Source organism: Tauraco erythrolophus, chromosome 12, assembly GCF_009769465.1.
Source record: "Tauraco erythrolophus isolate bTauEry1 chromosome 12, bTauEry1.pri, whole genome shotgun sequence".
NCBI classification, from domain to species: Eukaryota; Metazoa; Chordata; class Aves; order Musophagiformes; family Musophagidae; genus Tauraco; species Tauraco erythrolophus.
The window spans coordinates 4886218-4909774 of NC_141476.1; the positions used below are offsets into that span (position 1 = coordinate 4886218).

Below are 23557 nucleotides of genomic sequence, written 5' to 3' on the forward strand. Positions count from 1 at the left end.
TCATTATCTTGCCTTCTATTTAGAAAGGAGTAAATTGAATTGCAAGAGATGGTGCAACTGGTGTTCCAGATCTTATTTAATTTGGCTTAGCAGTTAGCGTTTTCCATCTGCACAACATAATCATTAACTTTTTTTGTTTCTTCATTGTCACAGTACAGACTGCTTTTTATGGGTGACCTCTGCCCTTTCTTGCTGTTAGATTTTTATTTCTTTAAAGGAGTGTGTCTTTATTGATTTTTCTTTTAGGAGGAAGTATATATAAAATTATTCATCCTGCTAAATGTGCTTGCAAAGAAACCCATGTGATTCATGGTCTTTGATCCTGCTATCACTTATGTGGGTGTTTAACTTTACTACTGTGCATAGTCCCACTGGGGAGAATCTTAATTTAAAAAATACTATTATAAAAATAACGTGAGGTTTTTAGCACATGTCCATGCCGGATTATGAGGAACATCTCCCTGCAAAACCAAGCATGTAAATTAAATAGGCTGTAGAGAAGATGAGACGATAGATAAATTATATTCTGCCACCCCCCAAGTCTGGAAAGGTTCATTGTTGTGCTATTGTCTCCATCTATGCCAGTTTGCATGGTACTTATCCTTTCGTTTTGTGAACGTGCAAGGGTTCTGTCTCCTAAAACTTGGATTTTTAGACAGATGTAGTCTTCTAGTCAGCACCGCTAAGCCAAACCGAACCCGAAGGCTATTGCTTTCAGAAAGGCAGCCCCAGAGACTCCTCAGATCTGCGCTACGACCTGTGTCCGTGCAGAGCAGGGGCTGCTGGCAGCGTGCTCGGCGCAGGACGGTGGCATCGGGCACCCTGCCCGCCCCAGCGCCTCACGGCTGCGGGTCCCCGGCAAGGTCCATCGAAGCCGATCAACACCCACCCGCCGCAGGAGGGGCAGGAACGTGGATGGAGGCGGGTACATGTCGTGGGCCCCTTTCTGGAGCCCCCCCCCGTGCCCTCAGGTGGGCACTGGCCGTGTCCATGGTGGCCGCCATCGGTGCGGCTCCCTCCATTCGAGTCCCCCTGTCTGTCCTTCCCACCACTCCCTCCCTGACCCTGCGTATCTGTCCCTCCCTCGCCCGCTCCATCCCTTGCCCGGCTCCCTCTCCCCGGTCCTCCCCCCGTCCGCAGCGTCGCTTGTCCCCTCCCCGCCTCCCGGCCCGCCCCTCGCCCCCCCCGCCCCGGCCACGGAGATGGCGCTCAGCCCCCCCGAGCGCCGCGGCGGCGAGCGGGAGGCGGCGGGCGGCCGGGAGCGGGACCGGGAGCGGGGCCGGCGGCGGCGGGGCGGGCAGGCGGCCGAGCCGGCGGGGCTGCCGCTGCACTCGCCCTGGACCTTCTGGCTGGACAAGTGAGTGGGGCCGGGGGCCGCAGGGGGGGCGGCGGGCAACGGCACTGCGGGACGCGCCGAGCCGGGCGGGGAGCGGCGGGGGAGCGGAAAGGGGGGGGGGGGGGACGGGACGGGACACCCAAAATCAGTTTGTGGGAAACATCCCTGATTTTTATCAGTTTCGCTCGTCGAACACATTAATTTCGTGCTGCGTATGGGCAAAGTGCCTCGGAGGGACGTCGGGGCGCACAGGCGCTCGGTGGGCAGCGTTCGCCGGGAGCTGGTGCTCGAATTCGGTTTTGGAAACGCTTTCGGTTTTGGAGTTCGACGGACGCGCATTGATTCCGGCAACGTCGGGGTGTTTTAAACTCTAAATTTAGCCATGACGCTTGCAAGCCCCAGAAATAGAAGGCTAAAGGTTGTGCTGCTGCAGCTGCAGTGTTTGTACGTCACTGGGCTGTCCCTGGTGCCCCTGTCCCAAACGGACTGAGTTCCACCGACCTGGCCGTGATGTGTCAGATTTGATATCTCTTTAATAGTCAGGTTTAGCTCCTGTAGATGAATAGTTCTTAAAAATCTGAGGTGATCTGTTCTGAAGGATTAGCTTAGAATTTATTAATTGACTGCAATGTTCGTCTAGTCATAACTACATTTCGTGTGCTTGAAGTTTTAGTCTGTAATGGTCACGGAAAGCTCCTGCAAAGGGAGTTCATCCCCATGGCACATACAGCTAGGCATAGGGAAAAAGTACCGAAGTCAAAACTGAAATAAAAAGTTTTGAACCAGAATTTGATAGTTTTTCTAGTGTGTATTTTCTGGCATCTTGTTTTTAATCTTCTACATATCCCTTTTCTCAATTTTCTGTTGTATTTCTCCTTCCCCTCCTTGCTCCAGAAGGAAAGTTCTCTCCTTTATAAGCCTTTCTGCCACTGAACATACTGCCTCATACAAGTGGTAAAATTCTCCTGGTTTTGATAACTTTTCAACTCATGAAAGATAAAATTGCAAGAAACTGTTGAAAGCACACACATATTCTCAGGTCCTGCAAATCAAATCTTATAAATCCATCCATAAGTTATTTCTGGATGATCCTTTTGAACTCATGACGTAGTTATAGTCAGGTTCAGGATCTGAGTTGTGTTTTCTGTTTGTTTGTTTTTAAAAGGCACGTTTGGACTGCTGTTTAAGCAAGCTACCGTCCAGATCTGTTTGTTTACACAAGCCATGTGCAGATAAGCATGTCTGTCTTTTATAGTCAACATCAGAAGTTAAAATCCTTTTCAAGTTTCTATCATGATTTTTTTTTCTTTCTGAAGTCTTGGTTCCACTGTATTTTAGACTCTTAAAATCAGTTATTCTATTGATTTTTTTTCTTTTTCTACTCTCTGATCACATGTAAGTGCAATTAATTTGTTAGTATTATTGTTCCTTGACTTACAAAACCAAGTGTGTTTGTGAAAGAAAAATAGAAAAAAGATGGGACCATATATCCACAAAACTGTGTGCTTTGTTTACCAGCAACAGTGATAGAATGATGGCAGGGAGCAAGAATGACAGCAAACAAGGCATGCTTCAGCCCATTAAAAACCATTTAAGGCACTGAAAAGCACACAAGAGACACAACCCTGAACTTAATTTACTGCTGTGTGTGGAGGTTCATGGGTCTCTGCAGAGTCCCTCAGAAGTAGCTGTGACATTTATTGGTACACCCACACAGATTTGATGGAGGGATTGTTACTTAGGCTGGTATAGGATGGACTTTCCACAGAAGATAACTGTTGGCACTTTAACTTACTTCAGTATCACATAGTGTGGAGCAGTGATGTTTCCTCATGAGGTGGTATTGATTTTTGACTGCTGCTACATTTTACCTTGTACTTGGACTGAAAAGCAAGAAGTGACGCTTAAGGATATATGGGCATCGAGATGGATATGTAGTTGTCTTTTTCTGTTAAATTACTGTGAGAGCGATTCATGACATACATTCTAGCATCTCCAAAATATATGTTTTCATTAAATCACTCTGTTAAAATAAATATTCATCAGCTAAACAGTACTTTCTACAGCAACTAGCAATATGCTACCAAGTGATTCCCCAGAGGTTCATGACCTTGCTTTTATCTTAGTGTCACTCGATATATCTCCTGCTTTAGAAGTAAACGCCTTTGCTTTATCTACATCAGCACTTGTTTCTCCGAATGCCTTGGCACAGGCTTAACTTCTGGAGCCTGGGATCCTGTGACCAGGTTCTGGTTCGTTGCCATTATCTCACACGTGTCATGGGGCATCTGCATTTCCCGTTAAGTGCTAAGCCCTTCTTGCTATGTGTGTCTGAAATAGTAACTATCTGATATCGCTCTTATATCTTACCCTGTATATGCTTTAGGAAAGTGAGCATGATGAAAGCGTTGAGGAGAATATTATTCACCAGTTTGACAAATAAGATCTCATCTATGATCTTCAAATGCTCGCAGGTCAGCAGCTTCACAGAAGAAGGCGGAGAAGCTGTCAGGTGTTTTTTCTCTTAAGAGAAGTGAGATTTCCTTTTCAACTCTTAAAATGTTTTAAGGTCATGTGCTAAAAGATCTTAAACGTGGAGTTTAGATCTGCTGTTTCATTTGTCCGTTTTGCAGGTTTCCACGTTCATACCTACATGTCTCATCTATGGTACTTTGCAGTGATGTTACAGGGCATGGGGAATTTCAGCAAGTCTTGCAGATGCCTTTGGTACGGCCTTGGGAGGCTGATTCATGCTGGTGGCTCTTCACACTTGTGTTTATCTTGGTGAGGCTCTGGATGGGTGCCAGGTCCTGCTTACAGTGCCTCTGACTTTGAAATGAAAGGTTGTCTTTCTAGTTTTTGCTACACTGTGTAGTCTTTCAGTTGTTTACAACAAAGTGTCAATAGGCATCACTGAAAATAACAAATTAAAAACAGGGTTTACAAATCTGGTCACCATATTCATGTTGTGTAGCACGTTCAATGCAGGGATTGCACAAAAGGAGAAGTGAGACGACAATCAAAGGCTGGAATGTGCTGGATAACCAGCTGTGTTAGGCAATTGAAACCGTCCCTTAATGGGATTTGGGGTTGTGGATCTGAGTATGATCTTTGTGTAAATACAAAACTGTGAAGCTGATGATGCTTTTTGATGTATGTGTGGACGTGATGCAAATATCCTACCTTGTAAACCTTGCAAATCATGACCGTCACTTAGCCTGGGTACTGTATGCCATCTCACGTTTAATGCTACATCAAGCCTTTCCCTACCAAAATAACAGAGGGAACACACCAGTACTAGTAGCTGTCTGATTTTTCAGCCTCATGACGAGAAGCCGGGGGTTTTGTCAGTGGTAGCAGTTTTCAGTACAATGTGTGTGTGTGTACATGCAACAATGAAGATGTTGCACGGCCTTGCAAAAAGCCATCTTTTGAAGATCTGACTGCATCCGAGCTGCCAGCGTTGCTGACAGACTGCTTTCAGTCAGCAGCGAGGCAAATACCAGTAGCTGTCTATACAAATTGGTGCTATCAGGAGTTGAGCACACGTCACACAAAAGCCTAGTACAGAAATCTCATTTCTAGATACAGCTCGTCAGAGATGTGTCCGCTTCCATGGAACTCTGAGTGTGCAGCAGGGCAGATGGTGCTGCAGGATGGTGGCCGCCCTGCCTTGTCTTCTTGCCTCAATTCTAACAGTGCTTTTTAGGTGATTTTGTTTCTATTGCAAGAATGGTTTAACTCTTCTGTATCTTTGTGAGGCGAAGAATATGTTTACAAACATTGTCAAATATAATGCAGTGTTATTAGTCTACTCCAGAAAAGTGAAAATATTCTTACACAAACATGTTATCCTTACATGCCGATTTTTCTCTCTGCATGTTGTACTGATGAGTTCTATATTAACAAAGTTCAGTAGATAAATTCTGGTAACTGAACCATTTTCATAATAATTGTGAATCTTTGAACACATCAGATATTGGAAACGAAATACTTTCCCTTCTTCCCTCTAGCAAAATCTTATTTATCTAGGATCATCTGTTTCATCTATTAAAGCTTATGAGTAGGTGGCTTACAATGAAAAATGATGGTTAATATTATAAGAATGTTCAATCTGGTAAATGCATTTTGACAGGCTTTGATGGCTCAAAATCAGTCTTTGTATTCAGAATGGATTACCAGATTTATTTAGTTGCCCCAGTGTGCTTTTGAGTTGTTTATGCTTTGTAAGTAAATATTTTGCTTATTTATACCAAAAGCAGTTGCAGCTAAATACTTAGAGAGGTACTTTCAAAAGTGCTTGGCAGCTTTTAAAGCTCCCGCTAAAGCCGTGATGAGATTCCCACTGGGAAACAAAGGCCAGTGTGAGCACATATGAAAAACTTCTATCCTTAATTCTTCGCAGGGAAACAGAAGAGCTACAGTTCAGCATCAGGCATTAACATAAGTGCAACCACCTGGAGGTTTATTCATGGATAAAACAATGGAATTTATCTTTGTATCCTTTGTTCTTTATTCATGCTGGAGTAGCGAAGCAAGCTGGCATTAGGATTCAGTTCACGTAGATTACTCCTGTTTCCATGTTCCACTTTTAACTGGTGCCCGTGTGGTTTACTGTGAGATGCTGTACCTGATTAGGCAACTGGATTATCCCAGATACTGCACTAAAATTTCTCCCATAAAGATTCTGAAGATGCAGACAAGTGGCATCACGGGGCACAAAACAGGTGGACCAGGAGAACTGTTGGATATTTTATGTGCAGACTCTCCATGGGGAGCCCAGATGTGTGTTGGTAGGTGGTGTGGTGACAAACTATCTCTATCCCCAGAAGAGCTGTTGGTGCTTGGCTGGTGCTGTGACCCATGTCCCATCTGTCAGCATGGATTTGCAGGGCCTGTGGAGTTACCTGGAAATGAATTGTTCACCAGTTCATTATGGTATATCAGATTAATTAAATTGTTGATGGCAGTAAAATTATCCAAAAGGAAGGAATCCTGTAATGGCTTCGTTTCAAGGGTCAGTATTTGCAGAGTTCCTGTTTTGTAGTAGTGTGTGTATTGAGGTTTCTAGCAATGTATAAAACCATCTTAGTACTCCTAGCTTATAGTGTGTTTGCTGGAAGAGATACAGAAATAGGCATTTCTATAGATTCCTTCACTTGGAAGTCATCTACCATTTCTGCTACTTTAATCTGAACTCATACTGTGTACTCAGTTAAAAAAAAAAAATAATCACAATTTCATGGGTTTCAAGGCACAAAAGCCCTCAGTTGTCATCTGTGCTGATCTGACGAGTTGATGGATGGCTATCGTGGAATCACTTGTCAGCAATCTGCAGTTTTGCAGGAAATTGTGGAATTTTTCCTTCTATCTGTCTGGCTGTGATTAAAATACTGTCTCTGCTTTATACTTATCCATTAAACCAAATTTGTGCAGGTGTAATTTCCGAAGCAAATGATCCTGAAACTTTTAAATCAACGCATGCCATCATTTTCTCATTTGCAGTCCCTTCAGTAGTTTTTGGATTTTTTTTTTTAGTAAAGTTTGGGGTTTCATTTCAGTTTTACCCAGTAAAGCTGGGTAAAAAGCTGAAATAATGGTGTGTAATCTTGTGGGCATGGAGCACTTGCCAGGCAGATTACTAGAAGTAAATGGTGACTCACCTTAACTTTTAAAACAGATAATTTGCTGGTTGGTTGGTGTTTTCTGCCAGCTGGTCACATAGTTTCTCTGGAAAATGTTATTTGCAACTATCAAAATGAACCATTTTATAACGTCAGAGTGGAATATTCTGTCAATCTGTCTTAGCTGCTCCTTCAAATGGCACTGAATTTGCTAAATGGCTACCATGATTATCTAGATAACCTTTGAAGGCTATGGTTAGAGAATAGATTTTAATCTTTTATTTGAGCAGACGTTGCTATCAAAGCATCTCAGTGGCAGTATCAGTGTGAGTGTAGAGAGTGATGATGCTATAAGTTTTACCCCAAAGTTAACCCCATATGCATAAATTAGCAAACTGGCAGAAGTAGTGCCTAAGAGAAGCAATTTTGTGGGCAGTGGTGTGAGACAAGAGACAAAGTTATCTCAGGTTTTGCCTGTTTGTTCTATTATACATCAAGCAAAGTGGTAGCAGAGAGGTGCTACTTCAGTCAGCAACAAGGGAAAAACAAGTAGTTTGTTGCAAAGCCACTACTCCCAACCCACAAACACCGTTAAGTCACCTGATAAGCTTTAAAGCTGATTTAACTTACTACTTTTTTGTGCATTCAAAAGCCATCTGACTGTCTCTGTTTCTGCTAAATGCTGTGAATTTATGTTTTTGCTCTTTATGAATGAGTGTAGAGTGCAAAAAAAGAAAAAAAAATAAATTCAAAAAACCAAACACCCACCCCCTACACACACCTTACTATGGTAATTCTTTTGGAGCACATTGATGAATGTTTTGTTTGTTGTTGTTTTGAAGTTATGAGAACTCCCGTGGGAAAACTGATAGTTCATGAGTCACAGGACTAGAATCTGTGCCATAGCAATTTCTTGGGGTTTTTTGTTTGTTTTTATAACCTCTAGGTAAGGTGAGTTTTGAGATTTGGACATGTAATACTGTTTTCTCATCAGTTCCACCATTGCAATGTACTCTTATGCCTAGTGATTAACAGGCAAATAACAAAAGTAGATGGTAGTTTGTCTGTTCTATACTGAAAAAGTCAGGAGGGCTTTCTCTGCTGGTTTTGTATGTATTTTTGAAGTAAGTTATTTTGGTAGGAGCCTTCAAAAAACTTTGGAGCTATTACTAGAGTTTTGAACATGATCATGTTCACGAGTGATGCTGTTTCAGTAGTTTTGCATATTAAGCTTCTTCCTTTACGTGAATATCTAGCTTTTGTCCCACAGCCTGATCGAGCTCTGTGGCAACTGAGAGTTAACTTTAGTGTTTTCCTGGACATGCTGATCAGATGTATGAGGGCAAACAGCCACATTGATGGGAGAGTTACTGAGAGCTGGTTTGCTTTTGTCCTTTCTTCAGCAGGTACCTGAACAACAACTGTTTTTCCCTCTGTTTCCTTAGAACTGCTCTGTTGCTTCTGTTTCCAGATTCCGTTTTACACATTTTCATTTCCTCTTCTGACATGCAATGGGATGTTTCTTTGTCTTTGATCTTCATTTTTCTTTAGAAGTCCTTCAGTTTCTGAGGCAGAAAAATAAATGTTTCCAATTCTAACTAATTGAATGTGCCTTAGCAATTCTGTCCTCCTTCCCCTCAAATTGTGCCTGTGAGGGCATGTGCTGGGAATTGTAAGATGGGTGTTACGATGTGCTATTAGTGTGGTGACAGGAGCCAGTGATGTCTGGGGATGTGGATGTGCTGTCCCATGTTCTGCACACCAAAGAGTTGTGATGACAGTTATAAATGATGAGGTGCAGTCAGTGCTGTGTGTGCCTGAAGGGAGCAGCTCCAGGTGGGATGGAAATGGGGAACAGTCAGTATGAGTGAGCTAGAGATGCTAAACTGTGTCTGGTGTACCTCAGTGTAACCCTGAGGTCTGGCAATGAAACCAACCGAAGGACCTCTTGGCTTTATTGGAAGTGCTAGTAGTAGACATGTGCTGGTTTTGGCTGGGATAGAGTTAATTTTTTTTCACAGTAGTTAGTACAGGGCTTTTATGTTTTGGATTTGTGCTAGAAACAGTCTTGATAATACAGGGATGTTTTCGTGTGTGCTTACACAGTCAAGGCCTTTTCTGCCTCTCACACCACCCCATCAGTGAGTAGGCTGGGGGTGCACAAGAAACAGAGAGGACACAGCTGGGACAGCTGACCAAAGGGATATTCCATACCATATGACGTTGTGCCCAGAATATAAAGCTAGAGGAAGAAGGAGGAAGGGCTGGACGTTTGGAGTGATGATGTTTCTTCCCAAGCAGCTATTCTGTGTGATGGAGCCCTGCTTTCCTGGAGATGGCTGAACACCTGCCTGCCCATGGGAAGGAGCAAATGAATTCCTTGTTTCACCTCCTTGCACTCACGGCTTTTGCTTTACTTACTTTTGCTTAACTGTCTTTATCTCAACCCACGAGTTTTCTTACTTTCATGCTTCTCTCTCCCCAGCCCACAGCGGGGAGGAGTGAGCGAGCAGCTGTGTGGGGCTTAGCTGCCTGCTGGGGTTAAACCACAACACATGGCTTGAAGAAATAAACACTGGTGGTGGAAGAGCTGCCTGAAGTCTTGGAAACTTCCTGCATGTTTTGGGTTATATGGCTCACCGCACCAGAAGAGAGAGCTGTTCTTTGAGACTTGATCTTCTCATCTGCCTGTGTATATGTGTCCCATCCGCTCAGGTATACTGAGGAGGTTGATGCAGGGGTTAGGTGTGACGGCAACTAAACACCATGCAGCTGCTTGCTCACCCCTGGCAAATGCAGAAGAGAGGGGAAAAGGGAAGGAGACTCGTGAGTTTGAGATAGGAACAATTTTACAATAATACTATATTAAAAATAATACGGATAAAATAATAATTATATATGAATATATATATATTGATAATAATATACACAAACAAGTGATGCACAGTGGAATTGCTCACCACCCGGTGACTAACGCCTGTCCCATCCTGGTAAATGATCCTAAATAAGGTAAGTCCTGACATGGCAATCCTGGATGAGCAAGAGGCCTGAAAAGAGAGAGGGAGAACTCTCAAGAGTTTGAGATCCCTCAGAAGAGAATTCCCAACTTCCCCATCAACCCTCATCTATATAGTGGGCATGACGTTGCATGATACGGAATAATTCATTGGCCAATTTGTCTCTCAATCCTAAATGTAAATTCAAGTCACTAGAGGAGTTGTGGAGCCTTTATCCCCCCATGCTCCCCCAGCCCGTGGTGCTCCTGCACGCTCGCTCCAAGGGCGAGATGGGAAGCCCTTGATGTCTCAGCGCCAGCTGTAAACATCGGTGCGCTATCAACATGCTTCTCGTAACGAATCCCCGACTAAAACCAAAACACAGAGCTCCTCCAGCTGCTAAAAAGAAAAACTAACTCTGTCCCAGTCCAAACCAGCACCAGGTCCTGTGAGCGCGGGGCTGCGGGGAGCGCCGGCGGCTGTGCGCCGCTGCCACCTGCTGGCACGTGCTCGTTCCGCGGATAGACTCTGCGGGTGACTTGACTTTTTTAAAAGTGTGGAACGCTGAGAGTACGTGAAAACCCTCAAGAAGGGTTCAGGGTTGTATTAAATGCGATGAAAAAGAAGCCCGGGATCGGGGCTGGCTGTCTTTTGCTGCCAGCCCTTTGCACTCAAACTGCAGAACTTTGTTTGATGCCAAAGAGCAGAAGGGTGTGGGGTGGCCGTTAGAAGGAACACTGTTATTTGGAGTTTAAAACTCCTGGTTCAGCTGTTTAATCAAAATATTCCACAAAACATGCAACATATTATTAATATACAAAATACACAATGGATTTACAAAATAGCTGGTGAATCTTAATTTATTCAAAAAATATAGAATCATAGAATGGTTTGGGTTGGAAGGGACCTCAAAGATCATCTTGTTCCAACCCCCCTGCCATGAACAGGGACATCCTCCACTACACCAGGTTGCTCAAGGCCTCATCCAACCTGGCCTTGAACACTTTCAGGGATGGGGCAGCCACAGCTTCTCTGGGCAACCTGTGCCAGTGCCTCACCACCCTCAGAGGGAAGAATTTCTTTCTTAGGTCTAATCGAAATCTCCCCTCTTTCAGTTTAAAGCCATTGCCCCTTGTCCTGTCACTACGTACCCTTGTAAAAAGTCCTTCTCCAGCTTTCCTGTAGGCCCCCTTTAAGTACTGGAAGGCTGCAATAAGATCACCCCGGAGCCTTCTCTTCTCCAGGCTGAACAGCCCCAACTCTCTCAGCCTGTCTTCATAGGAGAGGTGCTCCAGCCCTTGGATCGTCTTCGTGGCATATAAAAGCACCTGAATGCCTATCTTTAAATAATTAATGATAATTGGAATTGGAGTTTATTGTGTAACTTTGACACATGAATATTTCAACTTGAGACTCACATAATTCAATTTCCCCATCCGCATCCCTTCTTCCTCCTTGATAAAATAAATATTTTCATTAGTCTCTACTTTGTTTTCAAGGTCACTTCCTGGAACGACAGCAGCTGAGTGTGCATCAAATCTGAAGAAGATTTATACAGTACAGACAGTACAGGTAAGGTGTATAGCTTTGCTGTAGGAGTTGCCACATGTTATTGGTGTCACTTCACACCTTAAGTTTCATTTTTCCTCATATGGCTGAATCATAGTTACAGCTTTGCTTACCTGTAGTATGAAATGTGGGTGTTACTGGTTGTGTGTGGTATTAGTCATTGTTTGAATTTCATTTGGCTTTCCAGGCCAGGAAGGGAGGAAGCGTATTGGATTGATCAGACATGCCTGCTCTTCTTAAGCTTTCCTGAGTTTCCACTTGAACCTCCATTAGATTGTTACACTTGATATCTTCTGAATATTTTTCCTACCTTTTTTCCTTTATTTTTTTTTAATGCATAAAATAATTACACAAAGACTAAAAATTACAGCCTGTGGGGTTTTTTTCTTTTTTTCCCTTCTTAAGCATGAATTAAAAAAAAAAAAATCTAGCAAACTGACTTGAGTTAAAGTGCTTTTAAATTATGCAGTACTTGCAGCAATGAGAAATTCTGCACGTCTTTGCCACCTGCCAGTGCCAAGCAGTGGGCATCTCTGGCAAGTAAAATTGCGTTTTTGTTTTAATACCACAGTTAGCATGGAGTGTAGTGAATTGGTATTTGTCTCACCTTAATGCTAAGCTGACTGTAGTTCACTAAATCTCTGAAATTCTACAGCAGTGCCAATACGGTCTCTCTGAAGGAGCCCAGCCATAGTGATCTCCTGAAGTTTTAAATAAGGCTTTCTCATTACCGTCTGCACAACTTGTTGCATTGCATGAGATGTTTCTTCCCAGCTAATTGGCCTAAGAAATTAATTGGCTTTTGGAGTTTTCTGGGAATGAGCTTATTGTTGGAAGTTCTTTGACATTAAAACATGGAAGTGTCCTTCAGACCCTTGGGAGAGGTTCCCTCTCACCTCTCTGTCAGCAGAATGTCCCCATTGGTCATGCAATGAAGTGACACTCTGAAGTTGACAACAAAAGTCAGTTTGTTTCAAAATGGGCTGCAATGGTTCTTGTTGAAAAAAGGACAGCTTAAGACCACGGACTGGTGTACACAATATCTGGTGTTACCTGTTTTCCTACTCTGAATCTAGCCTTAATTATTTAAATGGTTAGGTTTTACTGACTGAAAAACTTGAGGTTTTCTTCTCATCAGGATGGGGTTTAAAATACAAAAAACCTGCTTCAGGTCCTCTGGGAAGACTCATGATCTGGTTGAGGTTATCAGAAGCTAACAGTGTGGCTCATGATGTGTCCATCATGTGCATAATATGATCTTCCTTGGAGAAGCAAAACCAAAGTTTGCATTGACTTCATCACTATCCTTCATGGGTAGTAGCTAGTCAATGAGGAATGCCAGCCTGCACCGCCTGGAGAATGTTTGAAAACCAAAACCTCCAAACCAAGTCCCTGGTTCAGGACACGAGCTCTCAAATATTTCTACAGCCATCTGCCAGCGTAGCTCTGCTCCTCCTACTTCTGTCAGTAGCTCCAGGGTTTGGGCACACAACCAGGTTAAGAGTAAAATGAAAGCTGAAACGGGTGTTTCATATTGATATTTTAAAATAGTCTTCCATCTCTTCTTATGACTGGGTAATGATGGTGGTGGGTAGGTTCGATTGCCAAGGGCCACAAAATTTTATCACGTGATGTTGCAATATTTGTTTCTAAAGTTGTGCTAATGATTAAATATTAGGTAATACTTAATGAGTTGTACTAATGCTGAGTATTGCATCACTGCAAGTTGATGCAACATAAGGCTTTAAAAATCCCTTCTTATTCCCAGCTATTGGATAAAAAAGAAAGGGGATTGGGGTCTTGTCAGTCATCCCTCCCTGTTGCTCACCACTGCTTTTGGGTGCCTTTTAACCATCCCAAAGAGGTATGATAGCTTCTGCTTCAACTAGCAGAAATTCTGGGAAGTAATCTCATGGCTTCTGGTAACTTGGATCTTCTAATCTTTCCCCCTGTATTAATTCCTGTATTAATATGTACATCTGAAGCTCTTTGCATCTGGTTGAAACTTTTCACTGTGATCTAGACAAAGTAGTTGGATTGCTAGTTAGGCATTTAGCTCAACAGGATTATTGCTTGTGGTTGTTTTGTAACTCAGGATAAACATAATAAAGTTTTAGACTAGTCTTAAGTGAAACAAGGTGGGTATTTGATATAAGTATGTATTTTCAATATGCTAAGAAAGTTTTATGTACTAGTTTGTTCCAACATACTTAGTGTAACTGATTTTGATGATTTTTTTTTTTCCTCTATTCCTCAGGACTTTGATTCTAAAGTAATCCACAGTTCAGCTGCTTCTCTTCTTTCTACCTCCACCTTACGTAGTACATGGTATCTAAAAAAAGAATTGCAACGAGTTCTTTTCAGAACATTTTATTGTAATGTAGAAGGTGACAGTTCTCTAGGAGTAGGATGTGTAATAGTTTTAGAGAAAATGAACAAGGAAGTAAATCTGCATGAAACTTACTCTCTTGCCTTAATGCAATTAGTATTTTCTCTTTTTAAGGATTTCTGGAGTGTCTACAACAACATTCCTCCTGTGACAAATCTGCCTCTGAGATGTAGTTACCATTTAATGCGGGGAGAAAGACGGCCGCTTTGGTACGTATGTTATCGTTAGACATTTCTGGGAATGGGCAGTGAAAAAACCTGAAGTGGTGAAAGGAGACAGGTGTGAGACAGGAGTGTTTTGTTTCTGCTGCCTGCAAATACCTGAACTTGAGACCTACGAAAGAAATCTCCTAAGGATCTTGTTAAGCTTAAAAGTGACTTGTAGTAAAGAGTCTTTATTAAAAACATAGCCTGTAATTTAACTGTCCACCTCTGAACATAAATGTAAGAAAGAAATTGAATTATGAAATAGCAATTAAGAAGTTATAATATGCTTTTGAATTTCAATTCAAGAATACACAGGAATACGTTACTTGTATTTGAATTATTTTTAACTTGTAAATTTTTTTATTGCCACTAAAGCTGGTGTAATAATGATGCAAATGACTGATGGTCCGTAACTTTTCTTCACCTGTGCAAAAGCAGACAAATGTGCATATACCTTGGATTAAAAAGAATTTAAAGCATTATGAAGTGATTCATTGCAGCAAATTCCTACCGAATTGTAGGATAGTAATGGAATAAAGTATAAATCATTGAGGTTTCTCCTTTCAGAAATTGAGTTTTGCATACTTCCTTCATGGTGCAGGTCCGTCACATCTCAATTAGAGAGCCTACACAGTTTCTGAAGAGTTTTGATCTTTTTGGCATCGTTTGCATAGATTGTGATTGGGTTAGAGTTCTTTGACTTGATTGTAGTATGTGTAACTGGGTGGTGATTTACTACAGGGGGGTTTCTGTCCGAATGCATTGAACAAGTAAACAATTTTCTAAAGTGAAATGCATCTGAAGGTCTACACTGCTTTTGTGAAAATACTGTGACTGGTCAGGATGGGTAAACTGGATTTGAAAAAATGTTGGTTTTCGTATAAGTCAGCTGGGCCATTGTGTGCAGGTCTTCCTATCTTTGTAAGGGTGGGTGAGAACATTTTGGGGTTTGTTTGGTTGTTTTATATATTTTTGGTTTTGATTTGGTTAGTGACTATTAGAGGTGTGAAATGCGAAAGACCTCTTCTAAAAATGATACATCTATTTTAAGACTGTCAAAGTAATTTTGTATTTTAGGAAAGGGATTGCAAGCAATTCATCTCTTCAGTACCCCACTAACTTTTCAGTAATTACTACCAAGAAGCTTTTCTCAGATTACAGTTACAGTATACTGGCTAATTGCAGCATTGTTTTTTAAGAAGGAAAACAAGTTCTGAAGTAGGAATTGATGACTGCAGACTTTTGAAGATGTCCTTCCAAATTTTTCCCTCTCCTTTCCCCAGTGTTTGTCTGGATTGGTGGGAGACCATTGACCCTGGGAAAACTCTATAGGTCTCATACTGAGCCTAGATATTCCAAAAATGAATTGTAGGTTATGCCTTAAACTTTGCTAATACAGATTTTTAACAAGAAACTAGAAGCCTAATTTAAAATCTTATAAAAAGGCTTGTGGCAGAATAAACTTGAAGCTCACAGGTTTATATGTTGTGCCTTTGTCATTATGATACAGTTTAATGGCTATGTCTGCCTTGACCCTGGGCAGCTTCAGCCTTTCGTTTAATAAGGGTGATTAATTTCTAGCTGTCACAAAACTGAAATGAAGTGCTCTCATGTTCTTTTGTTAAATTGGATAAACTTGAGAGTAATAAGCTGCTTCTATGAAAATATGGCAGAGTTTTTTCCAAAATAAAAGGTTACCATAGTAAAACATAAAATTGCTTTGTGGCTTGTTCCCATGCAGTGTACAGGTCTGTAGTCAGGGGAAATGTAAGTATTTTCCAACACACAAAACTTGGGAAAGAGATTACAAAAGTGTTGAGAGATACACTTCATATGAACAATGGAAGAATTATCTCTGATGTCAGAAGTCATAGCTTGAGTCATTCTACCTGGAGTTAGTAATTCTATTTCAAATGAGATTTTTCTGGGAGAATTAAAACTCCAAACATAGGTTTATCTAGATATGGATATGAATGTTTATTTTACTGATGTTTTCCATAACCAGGGAAGAGGAGAGCAATGCCAAAGGAGGTATATGGAAAATGAAGGTCCCTAAAGAAAGCACGGTATGTAATACTGACTTTTTACTTAGACACTGTTTAGCTAGGAAGTTTCTTTAAACTCCATCTTCTAAAGCTGTTGTAAGGCTTTTTAGTTCTGACATCACCCAACACAACAACTAAACACTGTTTTAATGTCTATAGCCTTTTATTGTAAAACAATGAGCAAAAGTTTCTTTTTCAGGTAATTCCATGTCTCTTGATAATATATCGACAAGAGTTATCAAAAGCAAGTAAATGAAAGCTGCAGTTATACTCCATTTCCATTTGGAAACATAGTATTTTATAATCAACTTTGTTCTCAAGACTGTTTGCTTACAGGCATGCAGAGAAACATATAAAAATCTTTTCCTGATAATATCATGTGATAAATTACAGCCAGAACCTCAGTTACACTCTTCAAAAGTCCACGCAGAGAGTCCAGCACAACTTGCAGAGTTTCACTGAAATGCTGCTAAGCTCTCTGTCAGACTCAGCAGGACTATTTTTGCTTGGCATGACTCCTTGGCACCCATGTGTGGCTGTGAGTAGTGCTGGGACTTCCTGTAGCCAAACACAGACTAAAACGTTGTTTCCATTGATAACTAGTCCTGTCTCATGGCTTGCATCAGACTGTTTTGTGAGCCGGCTTAATGCACTCTGATGTGAGAAGTAGTCTCCCATTTGTTTTATTTTTAATTTGAGTGTATGGCCATGGAAGTTTTTTTGATGGGTTTAGAGGGTAAAGGAGAAGAGTGGGATCATCCCCTTTGGCAACAGTGAGTTGTCAAATCAGCTTGTGTACATCTTGTGAAACTGTAGTGCTGCTTGTTTTTTTTCTCCTCTTTTTTTTTTTTTTTAATTTAAAAATGTGAAAGATAAAATCTGTTCAGGCACACCCTTGTTCTAGTCCTGCTGAAACAATTGGGTTTCTCTTTGCACCCCTAATCAAATGCATGTGAGTCACTTCTCCTGTGAACTGTCACGGTGAGGAGATTTGACCTCTTCACACGTGGTGTTTATGTGTGTAAGTGTGTCAGAAAAATGTCACAGCCTTACAGAAGGCATTAAATGCTGAAAGATGGTACTTGAAATATCAACCAAAAGTTAATTGATTTTTGCCTGTGGGCTTTTTTCGCCATATGTGAATTGTGGCTATCGTCCCCCACGGTCCCAAGGGATCACAAAAGACTGAAATTTTCTTTTTCCTCTTATAATCCAAAGTGTGAAGACTGTCATAGATGACAAGTGGTTTGGAGAGCCTCCGTTATTGGGTGATGAATTTAGGGACTTCAGAGGCGGAATGTTGGCCTTATTATGAAATGAATGTACTTTTTGATCTCTGAAACTATGTACTGCATGTCCCAGGTCAATTCTGAAAGGTTTAATTGAAGGTGAATGTCAGTCAGCTTTCAGTGCCTTTGTAAATAGCATAAATAATACCTTTATGCCTATTTGTCATTTCTGGCTTCATTCTTCAAATCATCACATGTGCACACAGCATCTCCTTGGCTAAGATAAACCATCTTGTGTAGATCTAACTCGAAAAGATACACTATAGCAGCTCTTGGTGAGGGTGTGGAGGGAGGAAAATGTGGGGTTTTTTTCTAAAGATACCAGTCTTTCAAGTGGTATGAAAAACTGACAAAATACTGACACTTAAATGTTGCTGCATGTGTACAGTGACACTTCTGCATGCCAATTTTTAATATGAAAACTAATACTTTTTAGATCCTCATAAACCTTATCCTGCAACTGCTTACTACTGGATGAAGTGCTTCCTCCCCTTGAGACCGTTAGGACAACTCACAGTAGTGAGCACTGTGCCTGGTAATGAGAGTGTGCGTGGTCAGTCCCGTCATTCATCTTTCAGCCATTCCACGGGCAGACGAAAGGCTTAGATCGTGTCAGAGGCTGTCACGCTGATGTCTTCAACCTGCCTTGGGAGCCATCGCATCAGATGGTTCTTCCTGTAGCACAGCTTTATATGATGCATATAAGGTGGCTTAGGAGTACTCAGAAACCACCATTAAAGCAGTTTATTAGTTTGTCGTCTTCATGGCCGCTTGCTTTTTCTTTTGACCTGGTGCATTTGATTAGTTGGGATTTTTAATAGTACTAAAACTCAGGCTAACTTCATATAGCAGAAAAGACATTCCTTAAAAGTATCATAGAATAGTTTGGGTTGGAAGGGACCTTTAAAGGTCATCTAGCCCAACCCCTCTGCAGTGAGCAGGGACATCTTCAACCAGATCAGGTTGCTCAGAGCCCCATCCAACTTGACCTTGAACGTTTCCAGGGATGGGGCATCTATCATCTCTCTGGGCAACCTGTGCCAGTGTTTCACCACCCCCATCATAAAAAATTTTTGCCTTATATATCCAGTTTGAATCTACCCTCTTTTAGTTTAAAACCATTACCCCTTGTCCTATCAAGTAGTATATGAAAAAGTTATTATGGTGATACAGACAAATATTCATGTTGATGTGTTCTTTCAAAAAAAAAAAAACAAACCACAAATGTTCTGTCCCTGTAAACCCACACCTTGGAGCATTACATTAGTCCAGATGCATTTGAAGTTTCATAGGGCTTTGGCTTAGCTGATGACAAGTGTCAAAGCAATCAACAGCGTAATTGGTCTAACAGCCAAAGAAAAGTGGCAGATAGCTTTTCCCCCTGTTTTAATTCTCTAGTGAGCATTTGAATTTGTTGAAAGATGGACTTATTTCATAGTCAAGGCAAATCAGATAGATGATGTTTAAATATAAATCCATTTAATTTACTGGTAGAGTTTTCGGCTAATGTTCTTAAAGTGGTTAGTAATTCTTTTCTGTAGAAACACATGAGCACAAGCGGAGACTTATGGTCTTTTATGATGGGAAATTCGTGTGAGAAATCCACTTTCATGCTTTACATTAACTGCCGCATTCAGGATGAGTTGTGGACAGAGATACAGAGAAGGTGAACTTACTGTTAAATATTTTAAATATTTATTAGAACAATTCTGTGTAATAGTATGTATTTTCAGGATCTAAATTCTTGCTCCAACTGTATTGAAGAAATTATTTATAAGCGCATACCTACAATAAACACTTTTTTTTTGTCTAGGCAACCTCAGAAAGAGAGCAGACTCAAAACTGAGCTAGCAAACCTAACTTTTAAACTAAAAAATAAAAATACAAATGTAATTATTATTATTTTTTTTTCCTCATTAGGCTGCAGTCTGGAAAGAGCTACTGTTAGCAACCATTGGAGAGCAGTTTACAGATTGTTGTGCAGCAGGTAACTTTTAAAAATGACTAAGGCTAGCATGACAAACACTGAGTTTGAATGCAGAACATGGAAGCACTGCTAAAAATGAGGTACAGGGCTGGAAATCATATTCATACCCATTGTCATTAAGAGGAGGACAAAGTATTCTGACTGTCTTAGCCCAAGTCTCAAGCTCAGCAGCTTGCATCCCTGGGAAGCCAACAGGTTTTCTAGTTATTGAATGTCTTATCTGTTAGCCAGCATTTAAATGATTAATATTAATTCTACAATGCTAAGATTCTGGAACCCCAAATTATGCTTCTATACTAGGTTGATTGTACCATCACTATTGGAAGCAACTAAATTAGATAAAGTAGATAGATGCCCCTATTGGCCCTCATGGTCCTTTCTGGTTATCCTGATAGGGTCAGGAGTTGTTGGGGAAGCACTAGTGTAGACCTGAAGCAGAGGGAAGCTGCGTGATTTGCCCGTGGTGACGTTAAAAGCCTGGAACAGGGCCATAGGACAAACCTGGCTCTCCTGAATCCCAGGTTAGCACTCTACCCAGAAGCAGTATTTTCATTATTGCTTAAAAATACTGCTTAGGTCAAAGTGATCTTTAGTATAATTGAATTTACATAAATATTCTTAAAATACCTTGTTGGTTTACTGGAAAACAGGCATTAATCATCCAGAAGCTCACATGTGATTTTGGTTAGAGGTAATCATTTAATGAAGTCGCTTTCAGAATAAATATGTTCTCTACGCTTGCAAGCTTGCTGGTTTCATTTGGAAATGGACTCCAGGAAGGGCCTGTGAATGCTGGCTGGCTTTAGACAGATCGTCAGGTGCTGCTACTTAGTCATGAAAAGTGAGTAGGAGTCTGTGGCCATTTAATTCGTTAAGGTTCGGTTGCAGAACTGTTTGTTGTTTCTGGGTGAAGCAAACGACAATCCTGCTGATCCATTGGCCTAAAGGGAAGGAGTACTGGGAAACCGGTTATTTAACTTTTCGGTTTAACTTTCTCCATCACTTCTTTTGACCATATTGACCCTCTTCTAAATGTGAATATCTGATTAAACTGGCTGTTGCAGTGATGGTGAATATCCTGTTAGGAGTGTTCCTTCACTGCTTTATTGTTTCAGAGAAAATAATTGAATTTCTTGGGCTTGCAGAGCAGTTCAGCAAAAACCTTTCCAACAGTTTCTCTTAAACCTAGCTAGTACGGTAGAGCAGGCTACTGCAGTAGCCTGCCGCTGGTATATTCACCTTGGTGGCTTTGTTTTTCCTACGAAAGTTTTGTTGAATGAGTTTCTCAGTGTATTTTTCTCATTGCCTTCCTGACTTCCAGAATCATAAGAACAGAATACAAGCCTCAAATCCTTGAGCTGCAAAAGACATTTCTGATAGCTGCTTTTTTTAAATCGATAATATCCATAATGGAGTTGGTAACAAGAAAGGAGTGTTCCTGCCCTTTGTACTGATACGGTGGATTGAGGTCAGTTTAAGCAAATACAGGACGTTTTGCTGCCTACGGAGGTAGTTTTTCCCCTTGGCCATGTGCTCTTGACATCACTTTTGCATTATCATTCCTGACCCCTTCCTTGGGATGCACGGTGCAGCTGTGCTGTGGAGGTTGCTGCTGGAGGCAGCCACTGCTCTCAGACACGATGTGGCCTTAGGCTGAGCTGTCCATGAAGCTGCATCCTGAGAATTTCACACCAAAAAGGGCTTCTTCAGTGAAGCACAGAGTTACCAACAGTGGCAGCAGCAGCTTGACTGGGGCTTGAGTAATTTTTTTCCTTTTTATTTTTCTGTTGCTGCCTTGACAAAATGAAAAAGAGAGCAAAGTCTGGAAAAGCTGATCTCCACCAGGTACTGTTCCTGGGATTCTAGTTGTTTCAGCCTCACCCCTCCCTTTTTGCTTATAGACATTACCGTAGGTAAATTGCCTTTAGTAGTTTATATTGCTACCCTCACTGAAGGGAGTCTTGTGATTCCCTTCTAATCAAGGATAAGAGTGCTAATAACAAAGATGAATAATGCTACGGCACTTTATTCAAACCACTATGAGGTAGTATTTCCAATAGCTTCTGTAAATACAGTGTTTGTTTCTTTCCAGTAACTATTTTGTCTGGTTTGAACATTGGTATTCTCCTCACTGGAGATTGCTTTCTTTCATTTCTTCAGTTTGTTCAGCTTTTGGACACTGTTTCATAATCCTTAAGTATCAAATGAGACATGTTTCACTTCTAAAGTATTCCTTAATGATGCTTCCTTTTCTGTGCAGATGATGAAGTAATAGGGGTTAGCGTCAGCGTTCGTGACCGTGAAGATGTTGTGCAAGTCTGGAACGTGAATGCCTCTTTAGCAAGTGAGGCAAAAGTTTTAGAAAAGATACATAAACTTCTGCCACACACATCTTTTAAAGCGGTCTTTTATAAATGTAAGTATTTTGTACTGATGATTTCTACCTTCATTAGAGAAACAAGATGCTGGTAGGGTATTTCCATGGGAATATGTCTGATTCATCATTAATCATTTGGAAACATAGCATCTCTCATTGTGTTAAAATTATTGCTTCAAAAATGCACTTTTTTGTCTCTTCCATGTAAATTAGCTGCCATTCAAAATATAAGATATCTTTAATTTTAGAATATATTTATGTTTATATAATATGTTTATATATTTATATATATAAACATATGTTTAATATGCCTGATTCCTAAAGCGAGTGAGACAAATCTTTTGATAACTCTGAAGACTGCATACTTTTCAATTTAGGTATTCATTTAGAGGAACCATTTACAATCAGGATTTTAAGGAATCTCTTATCTTAGGCTCTATATAAATGTTTTATCAGAATAGTGTATTCGCAAAGATCACTTGTTGGCATGTTGTATCTTCCTTGACCACTTACATATTGTCTCCTCTTTTCATCTTTTCAACTCCTCAGCAAAGTTTCTATGTTCCTTTATTCTCTTTTTCCTTCTCTCTTCTTTAGCACACAGAGAGCATCATGCTTTTGAAGGCCGGCGGGGAAAACATTAAGTGCCAAGCTTGTTTGCTGTTATTTGATGTTTTGAGGTGGTCTGGACAAGGAGAAGGATGGTGGAAGCCCTACAGAAGCACTGCACACAGTGGCCCTTTGAGTTTCTAACATTTCAAACTGGGAAAGTGAGGAGAAGCAGGTGCCTTCACTGCTAAACGTGCAGTTCATTACTTCTGGTTTGGTTGGGGTTTTTTAACTTTCCATTGTTTCTTTAAAAAGATTTTTTTTTTCCAATCAGATTATATTTGTTCCTATTTCATTAAGATAGAAGGCTTTAATTTCTTCTGAACTGTACTTAGTTAAATGCAAACGTGCACAGAGATGGTACGCTGCTTTTCCTGGATGTGCTGTACGCAGAGGAATACTGGCTTGGTGAAATGTGTTTTCAATTTTCATTTTAAAACATTCCTATCGTGTTAAGATTTACTCACTGGTTTTGTCCCAGGAGAGAAAGAAATTGCACGGCATTTATTCTAATATTCGATGTAATCTGGTCCTGCACTGACAACAGCACACGTACTGTAGAAGTAAATAGTGAGGCGTTCGCTGAGCAAGTGACTTAAGAGAACACGTTTATATTGGGACTAGCCCTGCGTGGGATGATGTTAATGAGTGTTTTAATTGTAGTGATTTCAGAAGAGCCCCTGTTCAGACTAGAGTGAGAGATCTTTCAGTAGGAAACCCTGCAAATTCCACATCTCCCTTATTTGAGGGGGAATGGGTTTTTATAATGTTTGTATATAGTGTGCTTTCTTGTGATATTTTTCTGTACATTCATGGTAGTATCATGAATCATTTCTAATGCATTAGACTAACTGGATCCATCCCTCACACTGCTGTGAGTATTTTAGGGCCATGCCTGCAGCCACAAAGGCCAGTATCGGAACTCAGAACTGCTGTTGACTTCAGGGCAAAGGAAGAGATCCTGTTGGACGTGGTTTCAAGCCATTATGACTTCCTAAGTGATGTTTTTAAAAAACAAACCAAACCAAAACCAACCAAAAAACCCACCAGAAAAGATGGATTTTGTGTTGCAGCATGAATGTGAATACAGAACATGTTAATCTTTAATTATTTGTCTACATTAATTATTT

At 40.9% G+C, this 23557-nt stretch overlaps 1 protein-coding gene across 2 annotated transcripts; it reads left to right on the forward strand.

Annotated features, from left to right (window-relative positions):
- Nucleotides 1-1202: 1202 nt before the first annotated feature.
- On the forward strand, nt 1203-22462 carry EIF4E3 (eukaryotic translation initiation factor 4E family member 3). 2 transcript variants are annotated; one of them, XM_086619087.1, is made up of 7 exons: nt 1203-1357; nt 11456-11528; nt 14029-14123; nt 16126-16186; nt 19375-19441; nt 21702-21857; nt 22416-22462. In XM_086619087.1, the coding sequence occupies exons 1-7, from the start codon at nt 1203-1205 to the stop codon at nt 22460-22462; spliced, it is 654 nt and encodes a 217-aa protein (XP_086475213.1). The 2 variants fall into 2 exon arrangements, with proteins under 2 accessions (XP_086475213.1, XP_086475215.1); XM_086619089.1 differs by lacking the exon at nt 1203-1357 and adding an exon at nt 11623-11643 and having other exon boundaries at nt 11460-11564.
- The last annotated feature ends 1095 nt before the right edge of the window (nt 22463-23557 follow it).